The sequence below is a fragment of the Monodon monoceros genome, unplaced genomic scaffold (assembly GCF_005190385.1).
Source record: "Monodon monoceros isolate NGI ecotype Baffin Bay Population unplaced genomic scaffold, NGI_Narwhal_1 Super_Scaffold_21, whole genome shotgun sequence".
Taxonomy (NCBI): Eukaryota; Metazoa; Chordata; class Mammalia; order Artiodactyla; family Monodontidae; genus Monodon; species Monodon monoceros.
This window is the reverse complement of record NW_021703778.1, coordinates 151,986,218-151,998,513: the sequence shown is the minus strand read 5'-3', so window position 1 is coordinate 151,998,513 and position 12,296 is coordinate 151,986,218. Positions and strand designations below refer to the sequence as shown.

The 12,296-nt window shown below is 37.7% G+C and overlaps 1 protein-coding gene across 2 annotated transcripts in view; it reads left to right on the top strand.

The window, feature by feature from the left end:
- CEP128 (centrosomal protein 128) overlaps positions 1 to 12,296 on the top strand; it is a 433,475-nt gene that overhangs the window by 347,253 nt on the left and 73,926 nt on the right. For both annotated transcript variants that reach the window (XM_029239363.1, XM_029239364.1), the window contains one exon: positions 10,475 to 10,524. In XM_029239363.1, coding sequence (XP_029095196.1) covers positions 10,475 to 10,524 — 50 coding nt within the window. The remainder of the gene's footprint in view (positions 1 to 10,474; positions 10,525 to 12,296) is intronic.

The following is a 12,296-nucleotide window of genomic DNA, read 5'->3' as shown; positions in this document are numbered from 1 at the left end:
GTCTTGCTAAAGGTTTGTCAATTCTGTTGAACTATGTAAGGAGCACCTCTTTGTTTCATTGATTTTTCTCTCTTGTTTTCCTATTCTCAATTTCATTGATTTCTATTGTTATCTTAATATTTTTTTCCTTTCACTGCTTGGGATTTATTTTGTAATTTTTTAGGTTCTTGAGGTGGGAGCATACAGTATTTATTCAAGACTTTTCTTCTTTTCTAATGTAAGCATTATTTCTAAGATTTTCTCCTCTGCACTGCTTTGACTGTGTTCCATAATCTTTGACATGTTGTGTTTTCATTTTATTCAATTTATAATATTTTTATCTCCCTTGAGACATTCTCTTTGACCCATGCTTTATTTAGAAGTGTTTAGTTTCCACGTGTTTTCCCTGTTATATTTATGCTTATATATATCCTTGGTATTTGCTTATATATATCTTTGATGATCTTCTGTCTGATTGTAATACCAATTGTTGAGAGAAGGGTGTTGAGGTCTCCAATTCTAATTTTGAATTTCTTCTATTGTTCCTTTCAGTTATATCAGTTGGTAGATTAACCCTTTTTATCATTATATAATGTTCTTTTCTGTTTCTGATCATTTTCTTTGCTCTGGAATCTACTTTATCTTATATTAATATAATCATTCCTGCTTTTTTTCATTAATATTTACATGGTGTGTCTTCTTCCATTTTTTACTTTCATCCTGCCTGTATCATTATATTTGAAGTGACTTTCTTACAGACAGCATATAGTTGGGTCCATGGGCAATGTCATGGATTAATAGCCGAGTCGTCATTAATCCAGTCTGCCAACTTCTATCTTTTAAATGGTACATTTAGACCATTTTTATGTAATATAATTATTGATGTTATGACTTAATGTCTGCCATTTTTGTTTGTTTTCTGTGTTTTTTATTTCTCTGCCTTTTTTCTGTCTTCCTATGGGTTATTTGAGCATTTTTTAGAATTCCATTTTGATTTTTCAATTCTGTTTTTGAGTACATCTGTTTGTATAGCTTTTTCAGTGGTTGTTCTAAACACTACACTGCATATACCTGGCTGTCAAAGTCTACTGGTATTGTCATTTTATCAGTTTGAATTGTAGAAGACTTTCTTCCTTCATGTTCTTTTGTCCTTCCTATTTATAATTTAATTGTCTTACATATTCCTCTATATGCATTTAGAATCACATCATATCATGTTACATATTTTGTTTCAACTATCGAACATAATTTTAAAAGCTAAATAGGAGAAGGAAAATCTGTTGGATTTATCCACATATTTGATTACTGTGCTCTTTCTTCCTGATCTTTTAAGATTCTTTTATCATTTCTTGTCTTTTTAGAGACTTTTCTTTAGTTGTTTTTTTAGTGTAGGTCTGCTGACAACTAATTATCTTAATTTTTCTTCCTGAGAATGTCTTGAGTCCACCTTCATTCTAGAAGGATATTTTCACTGCGTACAGGACTCTGAGTTGTCATTTCTTTTTTTCAGCATTTAAAAATGTAATAACCTCCATGGATTATAATGAGAAATTAGCTAGCATTCTATTTCCCCCCTATAACTATGGTATCATTTATCTCTCATTGCTGTCAAGATTTGTTCTTTATGTTTGGTTTTCAAAACTTGGTCTGTATTTAGAATAGATTTAGGGTAGACCCAGGAGTCTGAAAGGCCTAGGAAGCTAGATCTAATTTACTAGTAGGTGCATCAAGAAACCAGCACAGGGCTTCCCTGGTGGCGCAGTGGTTGAGAGTCCGCCTGCTGATGCAGGGGACTCGGGTTCGTGCCCCGGTCCGGGAAGATCCCACATGCCATGGAGCTGCTGGGCCCGTGAGCCTGTGCTCCGCAACAGGAGAGGCCACAACAGTGAGAGGCCCGCGTACCACAAAAATAAAAAATAAATAAATAAATAAATAAATAATAATAATGAAAAAAAGAAACCAGCACAAACGTTTATAGTTTCTGTAAACAGGAGATGAACAAGTCAAATACCCAGAATTTCTATAGGCCCCAAAATACATACCCACTTGCACCTTATGAGTTTAGAACCTGAACAAAGTCCAAGATAAAGGAATTTAAATAAAAGCCAAAGTTTCCATTAGGTGATTGTAATTTAGAGATATTGTATGTAGGAAGGAACATGATTTTGTTCCTGGGTTTGAGCATATGAAACTTATTCTTGAAGTGGTGTTTATAATAGATCATAAACGTCTCTTGCTCATTTTGCTAATTGTCACATGCAGTCCTTTTGACCAAGATAGCCCTTAGACTGATTTAAGACAGGTTACTTGTCTCTTAATGAATATGTTCTTTTTCTGCTCTTGTTGCTAATAGAAATGTTAAAAATCTTAATAGTTGATTGAATCGGAACTTTCAATCTATATCTTGTTGTTTCTTCATGCCAGAGCCAAGAATTAGGCAGAATGGGGTAGATTACTTTGTTGTTTTCTGTAGTGTAGCAGTTTTGTGGAGAAGATGTTTTAAATCTCTGTAAAGTTGTCAAGATGGAAAGTTTCACCAGAAATGAACTGACATCAAATAAAACATGAGTACCTGTATTTGGATGTTTTACCACATACCTAAGACAGACAGTGGATTATAAACCTTTCATTTATTAGACCATTTGGGCTCCATCTGTAGACCAGCATGTTGTTTCAGCGTCTGAGACAAACCACAGAGGATAGCCGTACTTTTTGAATGTTATTCTTCATTTCAACCTGTGTGTTTTCTGTGGTCAGACCTTATGAGAAAGCTCTTAGCTCATTGTGGTATATCCAGATATGAACCAGTGGGTGGCAGTAGATATGGCAGAGTTCTAAATAATGTAGCTACCAATTATGGATGGAATCTAAAAGCAGGATGCTTGAGGGCTTTTTTTGCTTATTTGTTTTAAAATGCAGGTGATTATTTTTCACACATTTTTCTGATTTTAGCAGGCATACTGAAGGGTAATTTTTAAAAAAAACCATATATATATATATAAACTCTTACTAAGTACCAGACACTATTTTAAGTGTTTTACTTATGCTAATTTTAAACCAACACATTTTATTGTTTTTTGAGGTATTTCGTCTACTACAGAGTCATATTTTTATTCATTTATCCTATTTACGTTTACTAGTACAATAAAATAGGAAAAACATTGACTGGCAAATGTTGCATTAAGCTGAGACACTATTCAACTGTTACCCATTCATTTAAACAGATTTTTTGTTGTTGTTTTATGTTGTGAGATATTCTGTATGTTGTATGTTGAACACATCTTGCCAAAAACAACTGCTTTTTCAAGTGTCTAGGTATTTGCTTTCCATCAAAGCCACATCTTTTGATGTTATCTCCTAGAGGTGAGGAATTTTATTGTGCACAGCTGTTAACTATAGGTCTTCTCATAGATTGCTGATGTTACACAAGTGCTTTAGCAAAATTTACTTTTAGTTTGGGGAGGCATTGGAAAATGTATAGGCATTCACGGTAGGGCTTGAAATACTATGTCGTTTCAGTAGAAACCTTGAAAGGCAAAGGAAGGTAGTCACTGTTTTATGAAACAAAGTATCGGACCCTGGTCCAGTTCAGAAGCCCTAGGCTCAGGTTCACATACTTCTATCTACTAGTTATGTGATGTCGCCAGAGGCTTTTAATCTCTCGGAACTCAGTCCTCATCTACAAGATGTGAGAAGGTGGGATTAGATCAGTGGTTTTCAATCAGCACAGTGTGGAGCTTAATTGCCCCACCACGGCACCACAGGGGTTGACCCCAGGATAGGAGGGAAGTCCAGTGGTCTGGCCTCCAGGCCCTTCACTTCTGCTTCCACCAAAGCAGCTTCCTTAATTGTTTATTCATAATATACACTTGAAAGTGTGTGTGATTTCACTTGTAAGGCAGAATTCTACTTCTTTTTTTAAAAAAAACTGAAAACCTTGGCATTAGGTTATTTCAGCAGTCCCTTCTGTCCCTAAAATGTCAGTAATCCTAAATAACTAGAGAGCCAGGAAAGGAAAAGAGAAATCAACCATTGTCTTCAGCATGTAGATAAAATCTGGAGTATCTAGTATGTAACTGTGGGATGCTAGGTCCATCGTTTATGACCTTTTAAGGGTTGTAGTGCGCTCTTTAATTTGGTTAATTTCATTATATTGCCACCGCCACCCGCAAAGAGGAATGGCACAAATTTACTTTTTAAAAAGTATTGCATTCTTTTGAGAATTTACATTATCTCTTGTTTTCACTGAATGTCAGGACACATAGAGTAGCATTGAAAAGGTGCACTGAATTACTAAGTGAAGATACAGGAGCCAGAGACTAATGCTTTTCCCTAAACCTCAGTCACTAATTCACCATATTCTTCTGCCAGTGCTACTGTGTCCGGTGGTGTTGTTATAAATGTTGCGGAGTCTGAAACCCTTGTTTCTATAACTTTCTCTTCATTACCAGCTGGGCTGAGTTATAATAAGGATGAGATATTTTATAGTAAAAGAGAGGAAAAGAAACACTACTCCTTTCTAAACATGATTGCCAACCTTTCTATGAAGGGTCAAGTTGCTAGATGAGTGTATTGGTTATGCCCACCTGAACATGATTCTCCTTTTAAAAGCAAATAAACAAACAACCTATCTGTTTCCTTGGCTACTAGGAACCAGAATCAACATAAAAAGTGTCAAACCTCCTTAAATAGCCAGACCACTAGTTGCGAAGGAAGTGGTGAAGACAGCCTTAGCCAAAAACATGATCATGATGTATTACCCTGCATGTGCCAGAGAAATGCAACGTGGAACAAAACAAAACAAAACAACAGGATTCTCCAGTTCTCATCCATGATGTCCTGCTTTTTTAAGTGGGACTTTTTCCCTCCTCTAATAACCATATGTCATAATGAGTTAGTATCAGCTCTTTTAAACTGGCTAGAGCCTGTCCAAGGAAAATACACAGAATGGTTGCCCTTTTCACCAAAAATATCTTTCATTTACTAATGTTGATGGAAGCACATTTAGCCACAGCAATTTGCATGGCAGTTGAATTCTGTTTGTATAGAACAGCAAACCAGAGAATAATAAAGCAAAACATGAACATGCCAGTGCTGAGCAAGGGAGCAGAGCAGCCCTTCAGCTTTTTCCATGCCGATCGTTTGTTCTGATGCTGGAAGAACAAACAGCAAGTTTACTCATTATATCCAGGTGCACTCATCACACTCAGGTGTCACAGCATTATGTAACGTCAACTGTCCAGAGGTCTCACCTGTGGACAGGTTCTCTCATCCTGTGTCTGTTTGCAGTAGAGTAGTCACTCCTCAGTGATGCCCAGTAGCCATATTTCATCAGCACAGGTTGATAACCTTGTTAATCATCCCAAATGCATGTAATTGAACAATGCACTTAACAAGTGAGCAATTGCATAGAGAAGTGATGTAGGCAGAGAAAGGTATTTGGGGGATCCAAGTTAAGTAGCAAAGGTAGATAAGCAGTGGTTAGGGAGGCTGTGGGTATAAAGACATCAAAGCCCTGGTTGTTGACATCAGTGAACTCCTAAGGTAAGTGAGAGGAATACAAATGTGTGCATTTAAAAAATAACCATATGAAGAAAGGTACAATAAGTACTGAGTGGTACCAAAGAGAGCATGATATGATGGGGTAGGAAAACAGGAGAACAAAGCTCTAGTTGTGTCTCTAGCACTAACTAGGTAATTGCAGGCAAACCATTTGCCTTCTTTGAGCTTCATGTCTTCATCTATTTATTGCAGAATGAAATGTTTCACTGTGGAATAGAAAGTTCTTGCTAACTCTAAGTTCTCCAAGTTTCTGCATAGAGATAAGGTTCAATACAGCCACATCCCCAGAGACTTTTAGAAATGACAGCAATCCAACTACCGCTACTAAAGAAAAAAAATAGTGTTAGAAGTTCAGGAGTTACATGGACTTCAGATAAGGGTGTATCTGTCCTGAACCAGCTCTCTGTTTCTTGGCTCTGCTTTCTTCTTTACCAGCTTCATTGTTGTACAAGTTCCTTTGACATAGTAGAAAATAGAGCCTTGAAAGCTCCAGGCTCATATAAGCTTGCAGCTTCAGAAGGAGATATTCTTTCCTGGTATCCATATCACTGCTGGCCTTGCTTAGCTTATATGTGCAGGGAGGTAGGGTGCTCTAATTGGCCATTCTGGGTCATGACTTACTTTTGTGGCCAAAGAAGTTAACCACTTGACTGAAAGTTCACAGGAATCACATGGAAAAGAAGAACGTGAAGTTCTCAAAGGGGAGGGATGTGACATGGAGACAAAAACAAAAACAAGTGTCTACTTATACTCTTGATATAAGCTGGGATGAGAGTCAGTGGGGGTGAACAGAAGGGGATTTTGTATTTTAAATATCAATTATAGGAATTCCTTGGCAGTTTTTTTTCAACCATTCAAAAGCAAGCGTCGCTATTGGTATCAGCTTTTTGGAAGAGCAGCATGACCTTTATGTATTTGAAGAAAACTGAGAACATGATTTTTAAATTGCAGTAATTCTGTGAAGTTCTGAGGGTAGACTGAACTCCTTTACATATATATTTTATCAAATGTGTGAGTTGAGTTTGGCTGCATAAGAGATCCAGTACCCATTATTTATCCAGTTAAGTTTTAGCTAAGGGGTTTGGTGTTTGCCATACCAAGTTGACTCTGGAGGAACTAGATCAGTTTTCTTTAATGGTTGATAGACCCCACTATCCACCATTCCAGCTCCACTGTATCATTAAGCAATGCAATTCATTACAAGGGGCTCAGCTCTGAGAACCTCCTAATATCCATAGTGGAACAAAATGGCCACGTCCACATAGAGACGCAGTAGTGATCTTGTATCTCACAAGTACTTATTTTTTAATTTAATTTTTAAAATTGGAGTTTAATTGACATAGAATATTGTGTTATTTTCAGGTGTACAACTTAGTGATTTGACATTTATATACATTACAAATTGATCAACACTATAAGTCTAGTAAACATCTGTCATCAGGCAAAGCTATTGTAATTTTATTGACAGTATTCCCTATACAGTACATTACATCCCTGTGACTTGCATGTTTTATAACTGGAATTTTGTGCCTCTTAATCCCCTTTACCTATTTCACCCAACCCCATCCCCCTACGCCCAGGGACCACCAGTTTGTTCTCTGTATTGATGAGTCTGTTTCTGTTTTGTTTTGGGGGTTTTTTGGTATGTTTTTGTTTTGTTTTGTTTTTTAGATTCCACATCTAAGTGAAATAATACAGTATTTGTCTTCCTCTCTCTGACTTATTTCACTTAACATAATACCCTCTAGGTCCATCTGTGTTGTTACAAATGGCAAGATTTCGTTCTTTATGGCTGAGTAATATTTCATTGTATATATGTGCCACATCTTCTTTATTCATTCATGGACACTTTCTTACACCATATACAAAAATAAACTCAAAATGGATTAAAGACTTTATAAGACCTGAAACCATAAGACTCCTAGAATAAAACATAGGCAGTAAGCTCTCTGACATCAGTCTTAGCGATATTTTTTGGATCTGTCTCCTCAGGCAAGGGCAACAAAAGCAAAAATAAACAAAATGGGACTACATCCAACTGAAAAGCTTTTGCACAGCAAAGGAAACCATCAACAAAACAAAAAGGCAACCCCCTGTGTGGGAGAAGACATTTGCAAATGATATGTCCAATAAGGAGTTAATATCCAAATTATATAAAGAACTCACACAACTCAATTTCAAAAAAAAAACAGTCTGATTTAAAAAATGGGCAGTGGAGCTGAATAGACATTTTTCCAAGGGAGACATACAGATGGCCAACGTACACATAAAAAGATGCTCAACATCACTAATCATCAGGGAAATGCAAATCAAACCATAATGAGATACCACCTCACACTTGTTAGAATGGATATTATCAAGAAGACAACAAAAACAAATGTTGGCAAGGATGTGGAGAAAAGGGAACGCTTGTGCACTGTTGGTGGGAATGTAAGTTGGTGCAGCCATTATGGAAAATAGTTTGGAGGTTCCTCAAAAAATTAAAACTAGAACTACCACATGATCCAGCAATTCCCCTTCTGGGTATTTATCTGAAGAAAATGAAAACACTAAATTCAAAAAGATATATGCACCCCCATGTTTACTGAAGCATTATTTACGATAGCCAAGATATTGAAGTAATTTATGTCTCACAAATATTGATAAGAGTTGTACTGAAGATAGAATTACTAAAACTGGCTGTTGTTTTGGCCTGTCTGATATCCATACCTCCTCCTTTTGTTAATAGTACCCTGATGTTTGGAAACAGTCCTTTCTGTTCTTCATCCAATCCTTCTGGGATTATCAGTGAAAGTGCTTCATACTTTCCCCTGGCCAAGCAGTAGGCAAAAGATCTAAGCTAGTCTCATTAGCTCTTCTCTTTATGGAATTTCATTTTGAGTGGAGTAATGCACAGATTAGTGTTACCCAGTATAAAATGCCCATTAGTTCATGCTACCTTCATCCCTACACCCCCAGACCAGTTGTTACTCTCTCCAGAGTCTGAATCCACTTTTCTGTTATCTATTGTTACTAGATGTATTGATAAGTTACTCTTACACCCTTCTAATAAATTCTGAATGCTTGCTATTCAGTTAGCAGCTGGTTGCTATCAGTTAGCAAGTGCTGTGTACCAAAGCATCCCCCAATTCCATTTATTCCATAAGTCATGATTCTCTGAGTTGAAGTCGGTACTGGGCTCAGCTGGGCAGTTTGACTGGTCTCAGTTGGGCTCCCATCTGAGTCATCCATGCTTCTGGGCATTTGCAGGCTACCAGTTGGGGCAACCTGCAGGGTTTCAGGGGTGGAAAGAATACTGGACCATATGTCTCTTGTCATCTGGCAGGCTGGCCTGGGCTTGTTCACATGGTAGTGAAAGAGTTCCAAGTGGAAAAGTGAAAATGCATGAGGCCTTTTGGAACCCTTATTGCAGATTGGCACAGAATTGCTTCTGCTGTATTCTATTTACCAAATCAAGTCAGGAGGCAAGCCTAGATGCAAGATACATGTGACCTCTTGATGGAAGTAGTTACAATGTCGCAATGCAATTGAGTAAGGATGCAGAAAGAGGAATGATTGAGGGCACTTAATTTACCACACCCCAAGTTGGTTTCTGTACCATATAGCTAAAAATCCTTATGTGCCAACAAAAAGCACTTTAAAAATACACCCTAATACATTGGCATACTCCTGTAACTTTCTTGATGTAACTCTGATTATGGGTGTTTGGGGAGCCAACATCAGCCGTCTACAGATAGCAAAAACTTTCATCCTTAATCCCAGTACACTGTGTCTTGAGGGGACTGCTTGCCACTCCTCTGTATTTCTCTTAGCTGTGCAATCTCAAAGGGCCATCACCATCAATTATATCATCTACCAGGTCTCCTGAAGTTTCAGGATATTGCCTGCCCAGTTATGACATATACCAGCGTGACTTGGTTACCCAGTGTATTACTGCTTCCCACTCCATCTAGTAGCACTTGCTAAAAACATTTGCATTTGCCTTTCTGGGGTACATATTGAATTTCTGTACGTTATATTTTCCTTTTATGCAGCACAGCCTCTTGGTAAGCTATATCAATCACAGAGTAAGGCAAATGCTAATGTTAATGTGCGCTGCTGTAGGTATTTCTTGCCAGTTTTCGTCCAAGTTCTAACTCAGCCCAGCCCTCTTTAGGTTTGTGAGATCTAATAAGATCATAGCGCAAGGTGGTATAGCTGCAGGCAGAAAATTCTGCTTGCCAAATTCATTTTCCTTTATAGCAAGTTCATAAATTAGTCTAGGGCACTGAGATACCATGGTTATACGCATGCATTTAGACAGAAATCTCTTCCAGCCACTAATTTCTCTGAGATGGTGCCAGACAGTTGGTCAGATGTAGCATCAATGCTTCCCACCCTCTCAGTGTGAAATGATAATTAATATGAGTTTACAGTTAAGGTGGTGTTCTACTTCCATTCATAACACCCATTATTCCAGGGTGTTTTAATTTGGTTAAAAAATTGACTCTGGAGGTGGAACTTGGCTTGGGAGCTTATTTTAAGAGCGAATGGTTTGTTTCTATTTTTTTCTTTCAAACGAAAAAAGGTTTTTTTTTTTTAAAGAAAATTTTGTGTTGCTTTTGAGTTACATAAGCATTAGGCCAGATTTCTAAAACATTGGTATGATTTTGGATTTGTAATTGAGTTGGTCTCATTTTCTGGTATCGCCACCAGACCTAGGACCTCCCAGGGCTTCTTAGCTAGCTTAGGTTTGGCAGAATCCAGATCTCTACCGCATCTCACCAGTTGGGATCAGAGGGCATTTCTTTCATGTTGCTTCTTATACTTAAATGTATCAAATTCTCTTTCCGGACAACGGTTTATACAAGCTACTGACTGAATCGAGTTTGAAAGTAAGAGGCAATGCATTTTGACATTGTATTTTGATGGATATTTTACTTTCTTATTATAGATCTGCTGGAGGAGACTCACAGAAAAGATGAAGAAATGGAATCTCTGCAGGTAAAGTAAATTCTCCAATAGGGCAGGTATCTTTGGTTTAAACATTTGTTTTTACTCTGTTAGCCTTCATTATTGTCACATTCAGACCACTAAGGCAAATGGAGTAAAAAAATAAATAAATAAAGAGATCTTTGAAACCCAAGTTGGAATTTGCTTCATTTTGGAAGTGTTTGAGAACATTTATAATCTCTGAAAGCAGGAAGCCAACTCAGTCTCTGTGCTACTCTTGAAAGGAACCTTTATTCCCTGGTATAGCTTAGTAGGAACTGCAGCATTAGGAAATGAAAGCAACATCTTTACAAAGTCCTTTCCCGAAAAGCAGGGCTAATGAATGAGGATGAATTCATGGAATCTACATTTTCAAGTGAAGATCAAAAGTATTCTGACTCCATGAATACCATCTACTAATGACCAACCAACAATATTAACACATATATTGAGCTTATCCTTGTATGCCTCTCCGTTCACTATGGATGTATACACATTTCTTGGACTGGAAAATTGTGTTTGAAAGATTGCACTAGAGTTTTAATTGACATTTCCATGGTATGAGCAATTGATGTTAACTTGACATCTGACAGAAGTTCTCTCTTCCTTTTACATTGGGCTAGCTTACAAATGGGTAACTCGAGTGTCTATCTTTATTAGGGGAAACAAAATCAGTTATACTCACATGACAGAACCAATTCACTTAACGTCACAATGGGGATTAAGAACAGTAAATACTTTGGACATTTAAAGTTCTTCCTGGGCCTGGAGCTGCAAGGCAAGACTGGAGAGTGATATAATGAGCTGGCTTGAGTGCTTTAGAGGTAGAGATGTTTGCTTCTGGTGAACAAAAGATGAGTTAAGCAAAGCTCAAAGAGCAAGAGAAATGTTCTTTAATTGGAGGTTCTTCTATTTGATGTTGTATCTGGTGAGAGAAAATTGTATAATTGAACTGAAGAATGATTAAGAGGAGTGTGTTCTGCATACCTAATAAACGTAGCAAGTGTTAGCCACAATTTGTACAGGTTGAATTCTTTTAACATCTTGTGCTGTATTCAGGTATAAAAAGAAAGTTCAGGGCTTCCCTGGTGGCGCAGTGGTTAAGAGTCCGCCTGCCGATGCAGGGGACACGGGTTTGTGCCCCGGTCCGGGAAGATCCCACATGCCGCGGAGCGGCTGGGCCCGTGAGCCATGGCCGCTGAGCCTGCGCATCCGGAGCCTGTGCTCCGCAATGGGAGAGGCCACAACAGTGAGAGGCCCGCGTACCGCAAAAAAAAAAAAAAAAAAAAGAAAGTTCAGTCTGGGGTTAGGAAAAAAATCTCAAGTGTATACTTGCCCTGTCTATCTCTGAGAAATTAATGTCAGCAATGCTTATTGTTATAAAGAGCAAAGGCATATCTGTGTACTAATTGTATATAGTGAGAAGGTGATTAAGGCTTTATTATGCATTTTGGTTATGCATTAAGTTTACCATTGGCCCCAGAATACCACAATGAGAGTAAGCATATTTATTGAGTACTTAGTACATATCTGGCCTTTTGAAATGGCATCATAAACCTTTTTTTAGTTTATTTCTCTCACAGTATGAATGTTAGAACCAGAAATCCTGTTAAATGTAATAGCCTATGTTGTTTCTCGAATATTTATTAAGTACTGGCAGCATTTTCTACCAAAACGTCCACTGAGTGCGCTAGAATGCACCAGCCAACTAACTATGGATGTTTAAACATAGAGCGTCCAACCTGATGTCCAACAGCAGAAGAGTTCAACGTTTGCACTTCGTA